At 34.8% G+C, this 23703-nt stretch overlaps 4 protein-coding genes across 10 annotated transcripts; all 4 read left to right on the plus strand.

The window, feature by feature from the left end:
- Positions 1-608: 608 nt before the first annotated feature.
- On the plus strand, positions 609-3650 carry LOC111466130 (aspartate aminotransferase, mitochondrial-like). 5 transcript variants are annotated; one of them, XM_023110724.1, is made up of 8 exons: positions 609-711; positions 805-890; positions 1016-1155; positions 1734-1994; positions 2078-2180; positions 2443-2563; positions 3204-3304; positions 3424-3650. In XM_023110724.1, exons 5-8 carry the CDS (start codon positions 2110-2112, stop codon positions 3476-3478), a joined length of 348 nt encoding a protein of 115 aa, XP_022966492.1. In that variant the 5' UTR covers positions 609-711; positions 805-890; positions 1016-1155; positions 1734-1994; positions 2078-2109; the 3' UTR covers positions 3479-3650. The 5 variants fall into 5 exon arrangements, 4 of the variants coding, with proteins under 4 accessions (XP_022966492.1, XP_022966496.1, XP_022966493.1 ...); XM_023110728.1 differs by having other exon boundaries at positions 3210-3304; XM_023110725.1 differs by having other exon boundaries at positions 1743-1994.
- A 5286-nt stretch (positions 3651-8936) lies between these two features.
- LOC111465977 (WEB family protein At2g38370-like) lies at positions 8937-12342 on the plus strand. Of its 2 annotated transcripts, none has more exons than XM_023110495.1 (3): positions 8937-9138; positions 9237-9486; positions 10669-12342. In XM_023110495.1, exons 2-3 carry the CDS (start codon positions 9337-9339, stop codon positions 12181-12183), a joined length of 1665 nt encoding a protein of 554 aa, XP_022966263.1. In that variant the 5' UTR covers positions 8937-9138; positions 9237-9336; the 3' UTR covers positions 12184-12342. The 2 variants fall into 2 exon arrangements, with proteins under 2 accessions (XP_022966263.1, XP_022966264.1); XM_023110496.1 differs by having other exon boundaries at positions 8937-9106.
- Positions 12343-14150: 1808 nt separating this feature from the next.
- Positions 14151-17349, plus strand: LOC111466139 (proactivator polypeptide-like 1). The gene is made up of 6 exons (XM_023110739.1): positions 14151-14251; positions 14688-14781; positions 15259-15455; positions 15609-15806; positions 16469-16528; positions 16911-17349. The coding sequence occupies exons 2-6, from the start codon at positions 14700-14702 to the stop codon at positions 17073-17075; spliced, it is 702 nt and encodes a 233-aa protein (XP_022966507.1). The 5' UTR covers positions 14151-14251; positions 14688-14699; the 3' UTR covers positions 17076-17349.
- A 1717-nt stretch (positions 17350-19066) lies between these two features.
- LOC111466007 (CBL-interacting protein kinase 2-like) lies at positions 19067-22214 on the plus strand. Of its 2 annotated transcripts, none has more exons than XM_023110544.1 (2): positions 19067-19236; positions 20374-22214. In XM_023110544.1, the coding sequence occupies exon 2, from the start codon at positions 20687-20689 to the stop codon at positions 22049-22051; it is 1365 nt and encodes a 454-aa protein (XP_022966312.1). In that variant the 5' UTR covers positions 19067-19236; positions 20374-20686; the 3' UTR covers positions 22052-22214. The 2 variants fall into 2 exon arrangements, with proteins under 2 accessions (XP_022966312.1, XP_022966313.1); XM_023110545.1 differs by lacking the exon at positions 19067-19236 and adding an exon at positions 19264-19556.
- The last annotated feature ends 1489 nt before the right edge of the window (positions 22215-23703 follow it).

Consider the following 23703-nt stretch of genomic DNA (forward strand, 5'->3'; position numbering starts at 1 on the left):
AATGATTCAAGTTGATTTAGAGTAGAGCATAAACCTAGAAGTATTGAAGAAAGCCATTCGAGCCGTCGGTTATTGATTTCAATCCACGATAAAATTTTTTATTTTTTTTATTTTTTTGGTTTAGGGTTTAATAAAAAATACTTTATAGACGTCACTGTGAGCATAGCCCAATAGTAATATACCATCGATCGTATATATATTTCCATAAAACTAATAATTTAGTATTTAAATTTATGTTTATAATATTTTAAGTCTAGTATGTATTAATTTAGTTATTGAATTTTAATATTTATTGTAAAAGTATTATTGATATTTAATAAATTTTCTTTTAGATATATAAATCAATAAATTAATTAGAGTAAATGCATTTTTATGTTATACCTTACTGTAAGAATTATATGTTACTAATTTCAAAATATTATTAGTTTCATGAATAAATTATTACGAATTAAAATTTAGTAAATAAATTATTAATTACATAACTAAAAAAAAAAAAAAGTGTTTTTTATTTAATTTTATTATATCTTCAATATTCGGCAACCACTAGATCGGTCCAAAAGACCGGCCCAACAATGAATTTAAACTTCAACTTCGAGGGCTTTGAGTTTCGGATGGTTTGATCGTGTGAAACCGGCTCCTAAGGATCCGATCTACGGTGCGACGGAGGCTTACATGGCCGATCCATGCACGAACAAAATCAACCTTGGAGTGGTAATGATTAAACTCTGTTTTTTTTTTATTGTTTTCTTTTGAATTCGTGGAAAGTGTTCGTGTTTTTGGTTTTTGAATTAATTACTTTGGAAGGGAGCTTATCGGATCGATTAGGGGAAACCGGTTGTGCTTCAATGTCTTGGAGATGCTGAATCGAAGATTGCCGGAAGTGAGTTCTTGTAAGTTCCAATGCTTAGTTTCCTGCTGAGTCTTGCATTCCATGCTTTCGAATTTTAGAGAGTGAATTTCTGCTGCGGTGAGTTCAATATTTGTGGATGAGTGTGTTAAGTTGATTTATGGAAAGGATTCAAATGTTACAAAGGAAAGGAGATTTTCTGGAGTTCAGGCACTTTCTGGGACTGGAACGTGCCGACTGTTTGCTGAATTTCAGATCCATTTCCATCGTGATGTTCCAATGTTCTTGCCCGAACCAACTTGGTCTAAGTAAGTTTCCACTTGCTTTCAAGTATTTTTGCAAACATATACTCGGGTAACAAAGAAAACGCATACCTAGTTTAGATCACTGTTATAAATAATTTGTTAAAATCAATGACAAAGAATAAATGGACTTTTCTAAGAATGTTTTAAGGATGTGATCTTGATAAATGTTCTCCTACGATGGCCAGGAACCACGAACCTCTAAGATGGTATGATATTGTCTACTTTGAGTATAAACTCTCATGGTTTTACTTTTGGTTTTCCCAAAAAGCTTCATACTAATGGAGACGTATTTCTTACCTATAAACCCATGATCATTCCCTTAATTAGTTAATGTAGGACTCGCTCCCAACAATCCTCAACAGTTAGTTCTTATTTGATTTAAAATTCTCCCGAATGTTCTTTCTTTTTGCTCCATCCTTGTGCTCACAACCGAACACATGAACAATGGCGAGAAATTTCGAACCAATTAATGTGGTTGCAAATAATTTGATGTTACGCGTTAACATTGCATGATGATGGAGAGAATGATGTGACTTGACTCCAACTCGTGACATATCACTTTCCCTTTGTTTGACATGGAGATCTTGAAGGGATGCCAAAGTTAGGGAGCAACCCGTCGTTTCTGGACAAGCTTCTATCAGGCCCACCACTACATAAATAAAGAGATCCATATACCAGTCATGAGCGATAGCGAAGCAGTCTAAGGCGCAAGGTAGGATCGAAGAGCTTAGTGGAAAACACTCAGGAAAGGAGCAGATCAGGGGTTGTGTGCCCTCTGCCCCATCTTACTAATAATAATGAAGGGCTTTGATGCCAGCAAGCACCCTTGTTATTGTTGGAGAGTAGGGTTCCAAACCTTGTTAGCTTTTTATATGATAAGCTCCCCTTTCTCTAATAATGAGATAAACAACCCTTCCTTCAACAGGGTTTGGCTTGCCCCTTGTATAGGTTGGAGATATGGTGGTAGGTTGTGCTCAATCATTTGCGAAGAATATGGGTTTATATGGACACAGGGTTCGTTGTCTAAGGTCAGTATCTATTGGCTGAACTCTAGATTGCTATCAGTAAGGAAATATTGTGTAGTGTGAATAATTGTCTTGCGTTTAATCGAAGTGTTGCAGTACTTGAAATCTTAATTGGGTTTCTTAGTTACTAGATAAGGGTCAGCATGGTCTTATTTTTCTTACTTTATGATTGTGTTGCAGTACTTTAAATCTTGATCTCTGCCTCTTGCCTTCCTTGTATTCTGACATTACATCTATTTGTTCAACTTTTTCCCCCATTTTGTAGTGTTCTTGGCAAAGTTCAACAGCAAGCCATGATAGTAAGATCTCAGCTTCAGCGACTGGCCAGGGCAATGTATAGCAGCCCTCTCATTCGTGTGAAGGCTGAATGGATTGAAGAACTGAAGGTAATGGATGAATATTTTGTAAAGTCTTTTCTTGATTTCTTGGAGGATATAGATTGTGAGATCCCGCACTAGTTGGAGAGGGGAACGAAACATTCCTTATAAGAGTGTGGCCCTAGTACACGTGTTTCAAAACCGGGCAGTGAGCCAATGAGGATGCTGGGATATTGGGCCCCAAGGAGAATTGTGAGATCCCACATCAGTTGGAGAGGACGGCGTTTTAACCCACCTCCCCTATTTAGTCCACTCCCACACGCATTTCACTCAAAGGCTCCAAACCGACTTCTCTCTCTTTCCCCTCTCACACTCCAAAAATAATAATAATAATGAATGGCTAGAGATCTAGGGCTTCTTTGAGATATTGGTTGCATTCCAGCTCTTTGATTTCTTTCCAGCTAAACTAATGTCCTGTCACATGTCCATATTTTCAATCAGTATGAATTCTTTGACGCATATTTCATATCATTAAAATAAGATTATATCACGAAATTCATATGGCACATACAAAACTAATGACATCTTGGAAGGTCTATGATGAGAATGTTCAAAGGCATTGAGACATAAATTGTTATTTAGGTAAAGACTGAGTGGAAAAAATTGTGATAAAGCTGTTTAATATTTGTTTATTTACCAATTGTGACAGATGCAGGTCGGAATGGTTTGCTATTCTGGTTTAAACTGTAAGCAGATTGATCTGCTGGCTAGAGATTTTGGTGTACATATGAACAGGGATGGACATGTGAGGTACCTCTAAAACTTTATGTTAGGCTGCATTAAATTTGCATCTTTGATTGGCTGGACGATGATTTATGTTTTAGTTAACTGAGCAAAATTTGTTTCTTTGATTTATTATCTTTGGGCAGCCTGGCAGGTATAACGACAAGAAATGTTTATTACTTACGTAGAGTATCAAGTTAGCAATTATGATCTAAAATACTTAAACGTCTCTAGATGTATTTGATGACATTTTGTTGTTCAATTTGAAGATGATACGAAAACTCTAGCCAATTGAATCTAGGAATTCTTATGGATACATGAACCCTCGGATCACAAATGCCACAACCCTCCCAATCAAGGTGATTTCATTACATAAGATAGAAAATTTTCACCTCATTCCAATAAGATATGAGATTTTCGGGTGAAAAACAAGATCTTTACATTTAAGATATTAGGTATTCTCAAAATGAAAAGGCATCATTTCTCAGAGATATGAATATTTGGATTATGTCGTTGATCAAATAAGATAAAAAAAAAAAAAAAAAAAAAAAAAAAAAAACTTTAAAATTGACCTAGTCAAACTTATATGAGTTTAATCTGCCACTTAAACTATATAAAATTATAAAGAAACTAAGTTATTGTTAAGAGAAAGTACTAAGCTCTTTTTATTATATTTTCCACCTTTATCTCATGAAGGCAACAACAAAAAAAAATTTAAATAAAAAGAACTAAAAATATACTAATGAAACACCGAATAATATTTAGGTTTCAGTCCTCCACCCAAAAGTTTATAACCATCCAAGAAAAAATGGAGGCTCACTTAAAGTAGCTTGAGTCTATTGTCCAAGCTGGATTCTTTCTTTACTATAACATTATCGACAACTTGAGTTCAAGTTTGATGAAACTTGACTTTATTTAATGTGATTAGAATCTATCTTGTGGTAATTTGATTGATACCTTTTCACTATGAAATTTATATTCACTAATTGAGATATTTTGATTCATATCATGGTTTGGTGAATGAAGACTTAAAAGAAAAATTGTTCTGTAAAGCTAATTGAATTGCCTTTTAAACCAGCCGAATTTAAAGTGACATGAATGATCAATTCTTCTAGTTTTTAACTTTTTTATTATATTCAAATGATTATAAATGAGCTTTTAGTGTTTGATATTAATGTATATAGTGTTGGTATAATAAAATTAAAGTGTAACATAGTAATGGGTAGTTGAAAATTTTCATACCACTCTTAATTACATTGAACCAAAATTATTTATTTTCTAAAAGAATTTAAGTCTGTGGGACCAAAGAAAGAATCTGTTATAGGTTGATGTAGCATGGAGTTAAAGTCCGTGGTACCAAATCATAGAAGTCACTAGGATGTCATTATATTAAGTGATTTAATTAGTCTATCTTTTCATTTTAAGGAACTGAAAATACATTTTTATGAAATAGAATCTACGTGAGATCTTACATTAGTTGGAGATGAGAACAAAATATTCCTTATGAGAGTGTGGAAACATCTTCTTAGTATACGCTTTTGAAACCGTGAGGTTGACGGCGATACGTAATGGACAAAAGTAGACAATATTTGCTTACAATGAGCTTGAGTTGTTACAAATGGTATTAGAGTCAGGCATTGAGCGGTGGGCTAGCAAGGATGTTGGGCTCCCAACGGAGTGGATTGTGAGATCCCACATCGATTGGAGAAAGGAACAAAACATTTGTTATAAGGGTGTGAAAAATTTGAAAATTACTATCCATTCTTATTTAAAAATTTGAAAATTCACTGTTGAAAAATTAAATATGTTTATGTAACCGATACCTATTTGTATAATAATATTAGTAAAAAGTACATTCCATACCATTACCTTTTAATAAATTTTATTATAGTTTTAAATTTAAAAATTGTTTTTAAAATAATTTTTGGTTAAACAGTTTAATAACTCGAAAAATTTGATGAGTTGTATTCAAATAAATGAAAGTTTTATGGCTCGTGTTGAACTGAGTTAACAAGAATTTATTGTTAATTTGTATATTTATAATTGAAATTTATCAATATTCACCTTATCTAATAGAATTTAACCTTATCTTCTTACACCTGTGCCCTCGATCAATAGCCAAATCTAGGAGGGTGTTTTTGTCCTTAAATTTTCATTTTTAATGTTCGGTTTTTAGAATAATTTTGATAAATTAATTTTTAAAATGATAATTAATATTTTTGTACCCGCTTAAGTGTGTTTCACTTAAGCTGAATTATATAATGAGACTATTCCATCTTTCCAATTAATAACTAATAAATTTTTAATAAGAAAATTATCTAAACAATAAGATAAACTATAAATTTAATTTATAAAATTTAATAAATTTCTAAAATTTTAAATTTATATCTGTAAATTTTTTATAATTTTATTTTTGAATCCAATAAAATTTTAAATTCGGTGTTTAATAGATTTAAAAAAGAAATATGGACGGTTAGGAAATTAATAGAAAAAAAATTAAAAACTTTATTTATATTATATATAATTATAATGGTAAAATTAGATTTCTAGAAACAATGAAAAAAAGTGGTAATTATTCCTAAAAAGAGTTTTAATGCGACAGGGAATATAGATGTATTAAATTGCATAGCTAAACTAGCATAAACATGCTTTAGGTTTAATTATTATTATTAATTTTTTACAAATTTAATTATTTCAAATGAACAGAATCATGATTCTAAAGCTTTCTTCTCCGATTCCGATTCCGATTCAGAAACTATGAAGATTATCAATCTCACAGCCACAGCGGCCAATTATCTGCCGATGCCGAAACAAAGTACCGAACCGGTGGCCGCCGCCGCTTTCTCCTTCGAATGCGAGATTCCGCTCGGTAACCGTCGCGGAAAACGGCGTCCGGCGGCCGAGTTGAACATCGATCCGGAAGACGGCAATGACGCCGATTTGGAAAATGGCGGCGTCAACAGATCGTCGATTTTCCTCTTCGGATTAAAGAAGATGTGGAAAAGCGAGAGCGATTTGGATCGCTTCTTCGGCGGTTTCTTAAGAGAATCGGAAAAGTAAGAAGGAGGAGGAGTGAGAGGAGGAGTTAGGTCATCGGAAAATCGGTGAATAGGCGTACCTGGCTGAGACTCCCAACCGAAGGGAACAGCGCAGGCCAATCCGGCATAGTAGACTCTGGAAGAGTAATCGGCTCTAGAACTTTCTCTGGTTAGAAGCTTGGAGAAGAATTTGTCGTTGTGCTTGATCTGAATCGATTGGTGGAGATTATCGGAGGTTTCGCAGAGCATAATTGTAAGTTTCTGAACACGAAATCTCTGAATCTGCGATCTCTGATTCTTCTCTCTCTCTCTCTCTCTGTTTGTTCTTTTGTGCGAAGGCCATTCATTAGGGTCCCTGAAACTGTTCATATATGTGCCTCTGCACGGCCTTTGTCCCCCCTTGGAAAAAGTGTTTTTTCTTTTTCTTTTTTCTTTTCCCGGTTACTTTAAATAAATAATTTTAATTTTAATAATTTTAGGCTGTAAATTATGGGCTATATTTTTTATTGGATTATTCTTAATATTTGAAAATTATTAGTGTAATATTAATCATTAGGATTATTATTTTATTTTGGGATAGAGAAAATCTTACATTTATATATTTAAATTAATTGAATTATGTTCCTGTTCGTCAAAATATTTGAATTCATTTTTAAGAGGTGGATAAAAGTTTTTTTAGAAGATTCCTAACTTTCTAGAGATGATTTGAAACGGCCAAGATCCACCACTAGCAGATATTGTTTCTTAGGGCTTTCACTTTCGGGCTTCCCTTCAAGACTTAAAAACGAGTCTGTTATGGGAAGGTTTCCACACCCTTACAAATGGTGATTTGTTCTCCTCTCCAACTAGTGTGGGACATCACAATCCCACATTGAGGGGAAGCCCGAAAGATAAAGCCCACAGAGGACAATATCTCCTAGCTGCAGATCTTGGCCATTTGTTTTGAAAACTTTGAGGGGAAGCTTGAGAGGGAAAGTCCAAAGAGGACCATATATATTAGCGGTATACTTGTGGTGTTACAAATGGTATAAGAGCCAGACACTAGGTAGTGTGCCAGCGAGGACGTTGGGCCCCCAAAGAGGTGAATTATGAGATCCATATCGGTTGGAGAGGAGAATGAAACATTTCTTATAAGAGTATGAAAATCTCTTCCTAGCATATGCGTTTTAAAAACCTTATGGGGTAGTTTGAAAAGGAAAAGCGTAAAAAGAACAATATCTGCTAGCTGTGGACTTGTACGGTTACAAATGACATTAGACGTAGATACAGAGCAGTGTGCCCGCGAGGACATTGGCCCCCAAGGGGGGTAGATTGTGAGATCCCAGATGGGTTAGAGAGGAAACAAATCATTTCTTATAAGGCTGTGAAACCTATCCTTATATTAGACAGTTTTTTAAAACTTTGAGGGGGAAGCTCGAAATGGAAGGTCCAAATATGACAATATCTGCTAGCTAGTTAGAAGACACAAGGGTCAATCCCACATGACTATGACTATATAGTGAGTTTATATAGCAAGGTATATTAAGAGTCTAGGTGGATTGTCTGAACCTAGATGAACTCAATCAGTGTGATAAGTTAAAAGGAGCTAAATTGAATAAGACCAATGATTCACGGGTGCTCGCTAAACGATAGGAACCCAATCATTGATATGAACCGAGTGTTTTTTAAGGTAGTACCCCAATCACGTACTCGTGTACATGGGCCACAATGAAACTAAATGGTGGTCTATTATGACCCTATTTTTAAGAATTAGTTTCATAACTATTTAATATATATATATTCTTTAATTACATATTTATTTTTTAAAAAATACTGATTTTTGTAAAGGTGATTTTATGAATCATGGAGGAAAAAATTCCCGACAAGATCTAAAGGAATCAAAGATATTTTCAAAGTGGGCCGAGTAGTTTTTTTCTATAGGCCCACTAGCTTCCATGACAATGGTTGCTTTATATATACTGGGCCAGATTGGGCTCTGAATGGATCACAATGGAAACTCAATTAAATTTATAAAAAATGTAAAAAATATTTATATAAATATTTTTAAAATTGGTGTTGCAATATGGTTTTTATGAAATTGACCAATATTTTAAAATTATTTTATATTTGGGTATATATGAAAATTTGTTAATTCACGATAAAACTCGAGATTGAAGATAATCAAAAGAGTTATATGAGACGTTTCAAACCGAGCTAATTTGACAAGAAGCTGGAATATTTGAAATTGTTTCATAAAATTCTAGTAACGTTAATTGTCCAACGCTCACAGGTTAAGGTTTTAGGGCATACAGATATAAATTTCCGTATGTTCGTATGTTATCAACAATGGAAATGAATGATTTACCAGACAAAGAAATAAAAATCTGATTAACGGCGAGCCGAAATGGAAATTAAATTTAATGATAAAAATATTTGTAATTTTTTTTAAAAAAATTAAAATTATTATTGGAACTTTTTAAAATTTATGAATAATAAATGTGTTTTTATTATTTTAACCTAAAATAAATAAAAAAAAGGTTGGAATTTATGATAAAATTTCAGAATTAATTCTAATTAAATCAGATACCCTAAATTCTATTTATTGGACCAAATTTGTAATTACAAAAAAGATCGACCATTTCATTTTCCCTCTCGTAGTTCCCCGAAGAACTTTCTTCCCTGTATCTTCTTCTGTTCCTGCTCTCGCTTCCATCTTCTCCAAAAATCCAAACTAGACACCATTGTTGTTTCTCTGCCCTACATCAACCTCCATTGATTCCTCTAATTTTCTCAAAGAAAGAAGAGTTTCGAGGTCTGCTTTCAATGGAGTTTCAATTTGCCTTCGTAAGTTCTTGTTTGTTTGTTTGTTTTTGTTTTTGTTTTTTTTTTTTTTAAATTTTCTTACTGAATCCCTAAAATGTCGCATGTTTCCGTCCTGGTAGTTTATGAAACGAGAAAAAACTCGGAGTCCGAGTTTCATTTGGTGATGGAGATTTGAGAGCCGTGAGGTTGTCGGTTGGTTAGCGGCTACTACTTTCTTTAATGGAGAAGCGCGGTGGCGTCAGGGCGGAGATTGATACTTCGGCGCCGTTCGAGTCAGTGAAAGAGGCTGTCAGTAGGTTTGGTGGAAGCGGCTTTTGGAAACTCTCCAACAGTAATGATCACAGTCACAGCCATCTATCTGAACCTGAGGTTCTTTCCGCCCACCCTTCTCTCTTTCTCTCGCTCTCTTTTGTTGAATGTGGATTGTTTATTTTAGAATTTTCAGATTCTAGTTAAATGGACGATTTCGATAATTGCAGCTTGTTTTATAATTATCTCTGCAGTTTTTGGTATTGTTATAGGCAGTGAATGTTCTTGTTTTCTTGTAGTTGGTTTGTTTTTATTGTCTTTTGGAGGTACTAATTTGAGATGTTTAGATGCATATTGGCCAGTTTGTTGATAAGATAAAACTAGAGGTCTGATTTCAAGTTTTAGTTGTTTTCCATTTCAAATGATCGTGATATAGTCAATTTGTCATTGGCTCTTGACATGCTTTGTATCACAGTCATGCTTATCTGAGGCGTGTTGTTTGTGACTACATGTCAAATCCTTTGGTCATGCTTGTCTAGGACGTGTTGTCCATGGCCGCATGCCCGTTCCAAACCTCTTTTACTTGATTTCATGTATACTTAGGTCTTTAACCATTCTTGTAGTCGATACCGAGTGTATGACTATTCACCAAAATTATGGTTACACCCGCTAGGAGAAAAATGCCCAAAATATAATGTGACTGTTAGGAATCACGACCTCCACAATGGTACGATATTGTCCACTTTGAACCTAAGCTCTCATGGCTTTGCTTTTGGTTTTCCCAAAAGGCCTCATACCAATGGAAATAGTGTTTCTTGCTTATAAACCCATGATCATCCTCTAAATTAGCAAATATGGGACTCCCTCCCAACACTCCTCAACCGTGACTAGTCGTTAATCTTTCCTACCTGGGTTATATACTATCAAGGTTGTGGTTATTTTATTTGCTTTTAGAGACTTGATCATATGTCCGAATTGTCTATGACTTACGATTTCCATGTGGCTGACTTGTTTGCTGGGTTAGAACAAGTGTCGCACCATTGATGTCCCGTTGCCACAAGAGTGCGATTGTGACCTTGTACAATAGCAGCTAATATAGTTAAAACGATCAGAAATTTTGGATATTCAGTAGTGACTCTCTTTCCTGAAAATAACTAATGTCAAATTGGTTTATATTCTCTCTACTTTTTTCAAGGTAGCCCTACATCGACATCCAGTGCAGACTAATTTGAGAATTAAGTTTGTGCCATGTCCTCTGACCTGTTATGTCCTTTCTTTTTTTAATCTTTTCTTCATCATTAGCATGATAAGAACGAGATCGAGGTTGACGTTGCAATACTTGAAAAGAAGGCAATGGACATGGAGAGTGAATTGATTGTCAAAGAAAGGAAGATCCTGGAAGTCTTAAAAGAACTGGAAGCAAACAGGAGGAATGTAGAAGATTTGAAATTTAAGCTGCAGAAAGAAACAGCTGAAGTCAGCATGATTCGGGAAATGACGAGAGATGATATGAATGCAGCTTCTCCTAAAGAAGCAGATAAGGAAAACCATATGAATCTTGACAGCCGAGGTCGGAATGTGCAAGTTTCCCCTCCAGCACCTGGTGTAATTCTTAAGGAACTGGAACAGGCAAAGTTAAATCTTACCAGGACCACGAGCGATATTGCTGATATACGAGCTTCTGTTGAATCTTTTAACAGGAAACTAGAGAAAGAAAGAACTGGACTTGAGAAAACTCAAGAGAGGTTAGCCCAGAATTCGTCTAATATATTGGCGCTCGAGGAAGAGCTAAACCAAACAAAACTGAAGTTACAAGTGCTAAAAGATGCTGAGGCCAAAGGTTTTCCAGATAACCCTTTAGAGATGTCAAAGGAGCTGCAACAATTAAGTTATAAGGCAGAAAAGTTCAAGAAAACGAGGGAAGCGATTGGACTTGAAGTTTCAAGAAGAGAATCCGAGATTGAACGGAACAAGGCCGTGCTAAGAACAGCTCAAGTCAAATTGGTTGCTGCTAGAAAAATGAAGGAAGCTGCTAGAGCAGCAGAAGCTATTGCTCTATCTGAGATCATGATTTTGACAAAGCATAAGAATGCATCTAGTGATGTTTCACAAATTCATGGCAGTGAAAGTGTAACGCTTTCGTCGGAGGAATATTCTACTCTTACTCGTAAAGCCTGTGAAGCTAAAGAACGATGTACGAAGAGAGTTATCGACATCATGCAACAAGTTGATGCTGCAAACACGTTAAAAATGGAGATCTTGAATCAGGCAGAGAATGCTTCTGAAGAACTCGAAACAAGCAAACGGGCATTGGAAGCAGCTCTGAGCAGGGTGGATGCTGCCAATCAGGGAAAGCTAGCAGTCGAAGAAGCGCTTTGCAAATGGAGGTCGGAGCACGACCGTAACAGGCGTACCATTCAAAGCTCTACCAAGTTTAAGAATCCTTGCACTTCTCACTATAAAAAGGATTCTCGGCTACTTGACATAAATGGAGTGAATATGGTCAGTGATGGACCAACGCCTGTTTTGAAGCCAACCCTTTCGATAGGGCAGATACTAAGCAGGAAGCTTCTACCTCCGGAACAATTTGAATCGGTCACGCTACCGGAGAAAAGCTCGGTTGGAAGAAAGATGTCACTTGGTCAGATGCTCAGCAAACAAAATGATGAGGTATCCTTAATAAAGATGGCTGAAAAAGATGGTAGCCAGAAGCTGAGTTTTGGAAGAAGAAAGAAGTCGGGATTCGCTCGGTTTACTCTGCTGTTGGCGAAACGAAACAAGAAGAAGAAGAAGAAACCTGCAGTGTTTAGGAAATAACCTGTTACTGTTAGCTTAGTTTTAACTTTGATCTCTTTATCATTCATATTATAGGCTGGCTTCTTAGTGCTTTCTTTTGTATCTTCCCTCCTTTTGTTAGAATCTTTACTTTAGGATGATGGTTATATTTTGCATAGTTTCTAGATTGGCTTTGCCTTATATATGTGTTTTTACCTCTTGTTCTTGATCTGCCAGGGTGTATAAATGCTCGCAGGATTCAAACTATGCCTCGAACAGAGTGTTTGCACTCTGTTTAAACAGAGGATGAGGAAGGATTCAAGAGGATTTTTTTTTTCAGGTAAGTTAAATGGGCCAGCGATGGGGATACCCGCCCTGTCTTGGCTCGTCTCGCCTCACATGTATAATAACTCTGAAGAGCCTAATCCTTGTGGAAAATCTCGACTTTGATCCCCACAAAAATAAATGGAGAATTTTGTAAGGATGAGTTTGAAATAAGAGGTGGAGACAGAGATGGAAAAATCTTCTCTGTCCTTGCTCCAACTCATAAACCTTTCTAGGCTTTATAGTTCTAACCCTTCTAACTCGGTTGAGATTGAATTTAGGTTTATGAACTTTATACTGTTGTGCGCCGAAAGCGGAACAAATGTACTCACAACACCAATGAACGAAATTACACAAAGAGACACTAAGATATTTACGTAGTTCGGAGAGAAGAAGTTCTCTTACATCCATGGTTAGCAACCAATCACTAATAAACAAAATGTTCCAAGTGAATACCTCACTATTACAATACAAAGACTCTCACCAATATGTCACTCAACAAAATAGGATGTGACACCCAAAACTCTCCCAAATCCCGATATCAAATTCTGATATATAACTAAACCTTGGTATGAAAACCAAATCAAATCTAATCTAAAAACCAAATCAAATTTAATCCAAATAACCAAATCAAATCGTTTTTTAAATAAGAGGTGGAGACAAAGATCGAAAAATCTTCTCCGTCCTTGCTCCAACTCATAAACCTTTCTAGCTTTTATAGTTCTAACCCTTTTAATTCCGTTGAGATTGTATTTAGGTTTATGAACTTTATACAAAATAGAATCTTTTATGCCCCTAAGGCTTATCCTTCCATTTGAAGGAGTGGTTGTGGAAGGTTTCTCCATTGTGGCAACCATATTGAGTAGAGTAAAAGACATAACTTGCTCTCAACAAATGAAAGGATTTGTTGACTCGTTTCCGTTTTGAATTGAGAGAGACATCTCGAACCAAATATGTGTATGAAAGATACTTAAAAAGGTTCTTTTCGAAAATTAAAGTTTTTTTTTTCATTTTTGAGAGATTCAAGAACATGGAAGGATCGAGAATTTGAACCACTTCCATAATTGCACCGACTAAGGCAAAAAATTGTGATCGATCCTTAAAAAAACATATTATTCTTTCCGTATATCCTTAGTTTTTTTAGATTATATATAAAGAAAAATGAAATGAGCGTGTAACATGAAATATTAAATTTATCAATTTTCTTTAATTTTTTAGTTTAATAATAAAGTTAATTTTGAAAAATTTCACTTTTAAAAACCAAAATTGGAATATATTTAATTCACTAAATAAAAAACATATTCTAAGCATCAAATTAAAATAATCCACTTCACATTAAGATTATAAATAACACTTCACTTTTAATTTTGAAATTTGGGTGAGAATTCAAACATTTTCTTAAATTCATCCATTATAAAATAATTTTAAAAAGTTAAAAATTAAAACAAAATTGATAAAATTACCTTATAAATTATAAATAACTGATAAAATTTTAAAGAAAAATGATATTAATATTAAAAAAAATTATAATTTGAGAGTTTTTATTAAAATCATTCCCGAATTAATTTGTGGATTAATAGAAGTTTTGCGAAAATTAGTGGAGGAAAATTAAGGTGAAAATTGATAATAATTAATAACTCCAAAATTTATGGATAAGCATTGAAAAATTCCATTTAATTAATATTTAAGTTCCAACCCAATAGGACGGGAACAAGTTCCATCTTCTCTTTCGTACGCCCACCGAAGAACGAAACCAGAGCCTGGCTGTCTGAGCCTCTCATCGAAGGTCTGTATTTCTCTGCAATCTGAATTCGATTCTGTTTCCAATCCTCAATTCTTAATCCTGCGTGCTGAGAAACCGCGGGAAGGAGAATTAACGATCATCCATGGTTCAATTTTCCGAGAATCGTTATCTTTTTCCTTCGTTTTCTTGGTTGCCAAATTGATGTTCTAGGGTTCTTTTCTATCCTTACCTTCTTTGCTTCTCTTCAATTTTTCCTCTGTTGTTTGTTCTATTTGTGATCTGTTCTTATTTCATTGACGTCTGTAATATGCAAATATCTTGTAGTTTTTATCCTCGTTGTTCGTTGGTAGAGTCCTTGCTGTGGTTGGATTAAAATTCTTGACTGAATCGATAAACGTTGACTTAAAAAAGATCGCCGTATAGTTATAGTACGTTTCCCCCTTCCATTTCTCGGTTGATTTTTCGTTGTCTTTTACAGGCATCAGGTGCAATGGATTTGAGATTTGGACTTGTTTTCCTTCTTGTAGTGGGTGCTGCTTGGAATTGTGATGCTAGAAAATTGGCATCATCTGGTAATTCTTTATTGCTTACCTTCTTCCTACCAAATTGGCAATTTGATCAACGTTTCTGGTTGTTGTTTAGAATTTACGTAAGTGTCTTGCTTCAGTTTCGGCTCTAATCTTTTAGAAACTTCAATTTCATCGCATCAAGTCCTCATCGTCACTAATGCTTAAAAGAAAATTGTTGTGCAACATAAGGAAAATAAAGGATATTTTTGTTACGATGTCTGATGGATCCTAACCCTATTTGATTGAAGAAAAATAATTACATTAAAGATGAAATTGAAAAATGGTTGAAATGTTAGAGACTCAATGTTTCTGATTATGTATCCTGATTTTCGGTCCTTTCCCTATTACTTGTCTTAAAGCTTCCAACAAATTCAAGTGTTGTGTGAAGATGATTTTTATTTAATTTTGAAAAGGCATTCAATCTTCTGATTTGAATGATATTTTATCTTATCAGAGAAATTACAATTTCTGCCTTCTCAGATCATGTGTCAAGCTACCTGGAGCTAGAGAAGGACGTGGAGGCTTCATCTGAAGCTTCCAGCAATCCCAAGATATGTAAACTTTGTGAGAGCTTGGTCAGTCAGGCAGTTGAATACCTTGCAGATAACAATACCCAAAATGAGATTACTGGTATTCTCCAGCAAACGTGCGCTGTATTGGGCGTGTTCAAGGAGGAGGTATGACAGCTTAAGTGTCCCTATACAACTTTTTTATTTCATGAATCTGTATGAGTGTGCTTTTGAAACAATATGTAACTGTCTGAAATGAAGGAAAATAACTATAGACTTTGCTGTTGTTAATATTATGTTTATCTTTGTTTCAACTTTCAGTGCGTCAGTTTGGTGGACAACTATGTTCCTCTCTTCTTCTCAGAGATTTCCTCAATTGAGCCTTCTAGCATCTGCCAATCAGCCCGCATCTGTGAGCAAGTTACTATAATCTCCTCGCAGATTCAGGATAATAGCTGTGGATTCTGTCAAGAGACTATTTCAAAAATATTGGATAAGTTGAAAGATCCCGACACACAGGTTCATATTACACTCTGCTAGTTATGCTTATAATGAATTTCTAATTATGGAACAATTATATCGAGGAAATAAAATTTACATAGACAGGGAAAGGCAATATAGATGGAGATGATCTGCAAATTGTAAATAATAATTGTAATATGGATTTGGGTGGGTGAATTAACGAAATTCATGCAAGTAGGAGGAATCTGAAAACTAAGATGGATGAGATGATATCAGAAGAAATATAGTATGGTCAGTATGAAATGGAATGATTGAGAGTTCGAGAATGGTGAAGCAGGATAATTTTGGTGCAATCCTTTGCCATTTTGAGAGGTTGAGCTAGGATGTTGGGCCTTGTGTGGTCTGTATGGAGAATATTGCTTTCTTGCCAAACTGTTGGGCAGATCTTTTGTCAGGATGACTATTTTGGGAATATCTGTTGATTGGAAGGTCGCAGGAATACGTATGTGTATTTTTTGATTGTGTCAAAACTTACCACAAATTCTGTAGTTGTTAAGAAGCATGTAAATCTCTCTCGAGGACGGTAGTTTCTTAGAAAATTCTTATGTTCGTGAACGTATTGCATTTTCTTGAATATGAAATAAACTTTATCATTTAATGTGGACGTGTATTGAACCTTCCTTCTGAGCATATGGCTTATTTTCTTTTGTGTGTATCAGATAGAGATACTCCAGACGCTTCTGAATATGTGCGACTCCTTGGGGTATCGTGTGAAACAGGTACGAAAAACTTGGATATCAATGCTTTTAGTTACCTGTCCACATATTTTCTGATTTCGTTGTTCGTGAATAGTGAAAAGAAAACATGATTCATATCCCCTTGTCGATTCTTCATCTTTATTTCTTTCCATTCCTGAAGTCTGTCTAAAACAATTAGTCTCTCTTTCACCTCTTAATATATCCAAAATGTAACTAGCTGAGGTTGACCAAGTGATCTATCCTTTCTATAATATCCAGTCTTGGGTGACTGTTTTCTGCCAACTTCTTCTCTTATGTTGCTTTAGGATAGCGCCTTACATTAAGTTAATGACCACCCTCAGTAATCTTTTGGGCGGTGTTCAATATGTTATTCTGATATCGTGACATTTTCCATCATGAGCAGTGCAAGAAATTAGTGTTTGAATATGGGCCTCTGATCCTTGCCAATTCGGAGAAAGTTCTAGAACAAACAAATATTTGCAAAGCAATACATGCTTGTCCAGCAGTAGCTGGTGGTGACAACACCACATCATCTGTTGGAACTGTGTCTTCGCTCGCCGACGCTTGAATGCACACACAATCACGAGGGAGGGATCTACACGTCGTGTCTGAATGAAAATGGGTAAGAAAAATTACATCTTCCTTGCCTTTCTCTGTCTGTTTATGAATCTAATATGATACAATCCTTGTCCGTGGATGGTCTGTGTAATGTACATGATTTACATTGATATGTGGATATATATGTGATTGGCTATTGCTATTTCGAGCCGATTGTTAGTATTAAGGAACTTGGAATTGTCCATTTCAGTCCGCTGTAGCTACTCAATTTGAATTGTTGATGATGCTTTGCTTGAATTGGAAGCTTATGTTCTTTTGCTTTTAACCTTTGTCTGGTGCTCTGGCAATTTAACCTTTTGAACTTTGGGCAAGGAGGATAAAAAATGAAGTGAGATAAAGGGAAAAAAAACTAATAATACATCATGGTACCTTCCAAGAGATCGTTTGAAGATTGCATTTCAGGCAATGTGTTTCAATGAATAAACTATTTTTCTTACCATGGTACGCATTTGAGCACACTGGTACCTCCATTGTTTATACTAATACGTCATTATCTCAAAGGTCAATGATTTGTAGCCAGCCTAAGTCTATCGTTAGTAGATATTGTCCGTTTTGGCTCGTTACGTATCGTCTTCAGCTTCACAGTTTTAAAATGTGTCTACTATATGGGGAGGGTATAGCCCTCATTCGCCAGTGTCTCACATCGTGGGATAACTTGACTTTGATACCATTTGTAACAGTTTTGGCTTACTGCTAGTAGATATTGTTTGCTTTATTCTATTACGATTTTGAAACACGTATTCTAGGATGAGGTTCTCACATTCTTATAAGGAATGTTTCGTTTCTCTCTAATCGATATGAGATCTTACATATAAAAATGCTAGAATAGCATATTTTGAGCACTAATGCTCTAACAACGATAGTTATTTTTTATTTTTTTTAGTTCAATTTTTAGTCTCTTAGTTGGCTTAATCAATTAAATTATATTTAGATTTTAAATTTAAATATAAAAAAGTAATAAAAGTATAACTTGGTCCATGGGTGGACCAACAAAGGCTATTTAAGTAAATTCAGTAATACAAAACGACAAAAGAAAAACAGCAGAGAAATCTGAAATCAGATAGAACGTGTGGCTGGAATGGAACTGTGGCAGTGTTTGTTACCGAATGCTGGACAGTCCTACTTGTGATTCGGTGATTGGTGCGAGTCAGATAATTAGGTCACAGACAGGTAATTAGGTCACAGACAGTGATTGTTCAAGCGAGTACAATTCACCGTTCGTATCGAAGCACGTGTCCTTCCCCCACCCCGCTTGCTTCACATTAAATGAAGCACGTGTCTTAATTCATTTTCTAAATAAAAAAACAAAAACAAGTTTATTTATTTTTATTTTTAAGAAATAAATTGTAAAAAATGTTGGCCACGTGATTGTACCAACTATTTAATATACAATTAATTATTTTTAATATATTTAATAATTAAAGCTTTTACAAATACTAAATTTTTCATTTTGATTTTTTATAAGTTTAAAATTATTTTATTATAATTTTTCTGAGCGAGCAAGAAAATATATTTGTTAGATGCAAAATAAAAAATAATTATAATACATAGTTTTTTTTTTTTTTTTATATGGATAACAATTATAGGACTTGCTTCAATTAATATTTTATTGAGTTATTAAAATATAGAAAAAAAAGTACGACTTTTCCTCTAGTATAAGAAAGAAGATTTATGTTCGTAACTATAAATAAATATATAATGTGCTTTATCGGTAATTTTTATTGAATAATTTTTATTTTTATTCAAATAATATCTAATTTAGCTTATTTATTATTATTTTTTAATTATAAATATTATTATTTCTTAATATCACCGCCTCACAATTCAAATAATGAACGATATAGCAGAATATGTAATTTGAAGAAGGTCGGAGGGTATTTTGGTAGTTTCGTAATGATATACGGCCGTTATGGTATCCTTCATTAAAATGGAGAAATCAGGCGGCCAAATCGAAGCTTGCATTCAATTTTGTCTTTGCATTTCTGTTTTAGGGTTTGGGTCTTCGAAATTTCTCTGAAGCTCCGTTCCTTTCCTTTGCGTACATTCTCAGTCTTCTTGCTCTTTGACAGCTAATTTCATCAGTTTCTTCGCAATTCCTCTTCAGGTGCCTGGTATGCCATTGAAAATTCATGTTCATTTCTTTTTACGCTCTTGGATGATTTTATTGTCCATTTTCTCTTTGTGAATTTTGTTTCTAGGCATTGAACTCTGATTTGTGGTTTGTTACGATGAGGTTATGAGTCGATACTTCTATTTCTTGTTTGTGCTCGATTCTGTTTGGTTTAGTAGAATGAGAGGATTTATATTTTCTTGATTTGCCTCTCTGTGTCTCGATCTCGATTGGTCTCTAGAGAGGTAGAAGAGAGATTTGTTTAAGTAATTCTGTGAGATTAATCGAGTGAGGGAGGGAGTGAGACTCTTTAATTTCTTGGTAAGTCATTGAAATTTCATTTTCCTTTTCCTCTTTTATTTTTTGAACCACTGTAATTATATGATTTCGTTGTCGGTTTACTCCCTGTCGATTTGTGTCTAGACGATAAACTCTGATTAATGGTGTGTAATGATGAAGTTATGAATCGACATTTATATTTCTTGTTCTTGTCGTGTATGTTTCTATTCCTTTTTTGTTACCGAGATTCGTTTCCACCGCTTGTCTGTTTGGTTCCTACATTTAAAGGATACGGATTTTCTTCATCTTTGTCTCTCCTGATTTATTCAAGTCACTCACAGTACGTGCTAATTTGGCTTAAGAGTTATTATTATTTTTAATATGTCCATTTTTGGTCTATCATTAATTGGAATTTTTTTTTTTTTTTTGACCGTGTAGCTTAATTTCTACATGACGGGATTTTTCTAGGTTAATATTATCATCGGCTGGCTTCTAATCACAAATTGTTTTTGCTGGTTTCGCTCTAATTGCTAAGAGTTGGCTTTACTGTTTAGTTTGTGTTATAAGCCATGATATTTGTAACTATTGCGAGTGAAAATAAAAAGCTTTTATCTTACAATTATTGAACTCTAAGAAGCTTCTCTCTGTTCTTTAGATGTACTGACTGTAATATATGGAATTGGATGACTTCTTCAGTCTTTACTCTACATGATTATCTTGAACTTTGCGACCTTGTTATATCCATGTTGATTAGATATTTAATATAATCCTTAAAATGTTCAATTAAGTGTCTGCTATTCTCATTTTTTAATTTTAGCCTGTAAGGGGAATTCTTTTTGACTTGCTTCATGTTCTGTAGTTTGATTAAAGCAACCTGGGAATGCTGAAACATGTGCATGCAAGTCAAGGCTTTCTTCTCTGAGGTTGATGGGGTCATTTATCCATCAAGGATGCCCTGTTGCGTACTTCATGAAATTGGTTATTTAATTCGTCAACCATACAGATTGGGATGCCAAATACCCACTGCAGCTTGCAATGCAAAAGAACATATATACTCAAAGCACAGTGATAATGAAGATGGTTGAGTTTTGTGTTTAAATATTAGTAATTCATTATTCCGTCCAGCGGCAGTTGCTGTGACTATTTTTTTTTTCTGCGGTAGTAGATTTGTCATGGAGAAGAAAGGGGCTATCTTGATGCAACGTTATGAATTAGGAAGGCTATTGGGGCAGGGAACCTTTGCCAAGGTTTACTATGCCAGAGACATTAAAACTGGCTTGTGTGTGGCTATTAAAGTTATTGACAAAGAGAAGATCTCGAAGGTTGGGATGATTGATCAAATCAAGAGGGAGATCTCTGTCATGAGAATAGTTAAGCATCCGAATGTAGTTGAACTTTATGAGGTTATGGCAAGCAAAACTAAAATTTACTTTGTCATGGAATATGTCAAAGGCGGTGAGCTATTCAATAAGGTATCCAAAGGGAAGCTTAAAGAAGGTGCTGCACGGAAATTCTTTTGGCAGCTGATCAGTGCTATTGATTATTGCCACAGTAGAGGTGTATGGCATCGAGATTTGAAACCAGAAAATTTACTACTGGATGAACATGGTAATCTGAAGGTTTCCGATTTTGGGTTGAGTGCTCTTGTTGAATCTAAATGCCAAGATGGGTTGCTCCATACTACCTGTGGAACACCTGCTTACGTTGCTCCAGAAGTCATTAACAGGAGAGGTTATGATGGATGCAAAGCTGATATTTGGTCATGCGGAGTGATCTTATTCGTTCTACTGGCTGGTTATCTCCCATTTCATGATTCAAATCTAATGGAAATGTATAAGAAGATCGGAAAAGGAGAATTTAAATTCCCCAACTGGTTTACGCCAGAGGCGTGCAGGCTATTGTCGAAGATTTTGGATCCTAACCCAAATACTAGGATATCTATTGCCAAAATAATGGGAAGTTCTTGGTCAAGGAGGGGGTTGGATGTGAAACCCCGAATTAATGCAGAAGAAGTGAAAGAAGTCGATCCTTCTGAAGTCGATGCAGTTTTCGGGTCTACAATGGACGAGAGACATTCTGTTAGAGAGCTGAAGCAATTAGTGGAAAAGCCATCGAATTTGAATGCCTTTGACATTATCTCCTTGTCAGCAGGTTTTGATTTGACAGGTTTGTTCGAGGAGACTACTGATCAAAAGAAAGAAGTAAGATTCACATCAAACAAGCCTGCGTCCACCATCATCTCGAAACTGCAGGATGTCGCGAAGTGCATGAAATTGAAAATAAGGAAGAAAGACAGAGGCGTATTGAAGATCGAAGGGTGTAAGGAAGGTCGAAAAGGACCTGTATGCATCGACGCTGAGATTTTTGAGGTTGCCCAATCATTCCATGTAGTCGAAATGAAGAAATCGAACGGAGATACTCTGGAATATCACAAGATCATGAAAGAGGATATAAGACCTGCTCTGAAGGATATTGTATGGACCTGGCAAGGCGAGCAGCAACAGCAAGAACAAGAAGTGCTACAACAGTGTCTTTGAGGTAATATACTTTTTCCAGTTTTATCTAGTGTGTTATTATATCCAGGTTAGCTTATAATAGACCATTTTGTAGTTATGGGTTTTGCTTAATTATTGATGATAACAGCTAAGTATGATTTATTTTTATGGATTCCTTTCTCTGAAGTTATTTTCTCCACATATATATATTTTGTATTGAATAATTAGTATTTCCTAAGCATGTGTCACGGTCTCGAGTTGCGAGCCATTGTCATTCTTACAATAATGTTTTGCCTTGACCTGAAATAGAGGCTGCCCATGACTTTCTTATTTTATTATAAGAAATGTACAGCAAGTGACCCCACTGTTGGGGGTTAAATATAAGAATATGCGCATGCAATGATGAGACTTATCATTTAGTCTCTTTTCTACGACACTATCTTAGTGGACAGCTTGGATGTGTACCATATACTCTACACATATCCCATACGTGCGAGTATGAGCTCATCAGTCAGTTCGCATACCACTGGGCTCCTTTTCTTGTCGAGCGAGCCTTCTTTAGTAGCTCCTTATACTGGACACTGATTAAAATTAGTAATTGTTACGGCATTATGTATTCACTTGCCTAGTGGTGTATGCGTCCATACCGTGATGGAAGAGCACACATAATGCATGAGGTCTTAATATTTTTTTGTTTTTAACATTATTAATGTCTCATTCATATCATTTCTCGTTTTTCAGTCCTCATATCATATCTCCTATTATATGTAAGTCTAACTGGTTATATTTCATGTCATTTATCATTTTATGATATTACAATATATCATATCATAAACATGTTCATTTATCTCATATCTCGTACCATGACATATTTCATATCATATGACAAAATATATATATATTTGTCATTCACATGTCATATCATAATTATATTATATCTTAAACACTTTGGGGTCATATCGTTTCTTATCATAGCTTTAACATTCTTATGCACATTACATAGTTATAACATTATCTTATTAATTGATTCGACTATATCGTTTTTATCAATCTTTCATATCCATAACATTTCAATATATAACATAATCTTAACATTTATGAGTATATTTTACAATTATTGTTACATTACGTTTAGTTCATTCATCTCGTATCTTATCTCATACATATCATTGAACACATGGTATTTTTCTCTAAATTAAAGCTACCTTAGAACAAATTTTCCATCCAACCTAACTCCATTATAATACACACATAACATTAAGATTTTAACTCTACAAATATATCCATAAAATATCTATTAATCTTTTGTATATAAATTAATGATTACATTTTCTCCTAAGAAACATCGACTAAATCATAAGATTAATATCAAACATCATCATATGGTACGATAAGATATTTCACACTGCTTTGTGGGCATAATGGGTAAGAAAATATTGTTGGAGGACATTTAAATTTATCTTGCTCCAATGTTTGGCATGTCCTTGTCTGAATTCAAAGCAAATCCGACACCATGTCTGCCATTCCTGTTGCCCCTCTAAGCCCACTAATATATCTTTGTTTCTTTAGGCTTTATTGTCCACCAATATAACAAATACCCTACCCATATATGAATTACTATAATTGTTATTTTTCTTCAAAGAATTAACCTTTGATTTGACATCAAATAAGACGACTAAGCTCATAAAACAAAA

This window comes from Cucurbita maxima, unplaced genomic scaffold (assembly GCF_002738345.1).
Source record: "Cucurbita maxima cultivar Rimu unplaced genomic scaffold, Cmax_1.0 Cma_Scf00030, whole genome shotgun sequence".
In the NCBI taxonomy this organism is placed as follows: domain Eukaryota; kingdom Viridiplantae; phylum Streptophyta; class Magnoliopsida; order Cucurbitales; family Cucurbitaceae; genus Cucurbita; species Cucurbita maxima.

Excerpts from the sequence above, each read along its gene's own strand:
- LOC111466130 (XM_023110724.1), top strand. The coding sequence starts at position 2,110 with ATGGTGGTAGGTTGTGCTCAATCATTTGCGAAGAATATGGGTTTATAT. Across the intron at positions 2,181-2,442 it reads CACAGGGTTCGTTGTCTAAG|TGTTCTTGGCAAAGTTCAAC; the intron begins GTCAGTATCTAT and ends CCCATTTTGTAG. Across the intron at positions 3,305-3,423 it reads AACAGGGATGGACATGTGAG|CCTGGCAGGTATAACGACAA; the intron begins GTACCTCTAAAA and ends ATCTTTGGGCAG.
- LOC111466139 (XM_023110739.1), top strand. The coding sequence starts at position 14,700 with ATGGATTTGAGATTTGGACTTGTTTTCCTTCTTGTAGTGGGTGCTGCT. Across the intron at positions 15,807-16,468 it reads TGAAAGATCCCGACACACAG|ATAGAGATACTCCAGACGCT; the intron begins GTTCATATTACA and ends TGTGTGTATCAG. Across the intron at positions 16,529-16,910 it reads TGGGGTATCGTGTGAAACAG|TGCAAGAAATTAGTGTTTGA; the intron begins GTACGAAAAACT and ends CATCATGAGCAG.
- LOC111465977 (XM_023110495.1), top strand. The coding sequence starts at position 9,337 with ATGGAGAAGCGCGGTGGCGTCAGGGCGGAGATTGATACTTCGGCGCCG. Across the intron at positions 9,487-10,668 it reads GCCATCTATCTGAACCTGAG|CATGATAAGAACGAGATCGA; the intron begins GTTCTTTCCGCC and ends CTTCATCATTAG.
- LOC111466007 (XM_023110544.1), top strand. The coding sequence starts at position 20,687 with ATGGAGAAGAAAGGGGCTATCTTGATGCAACGTTATGAATTAGGAAGG.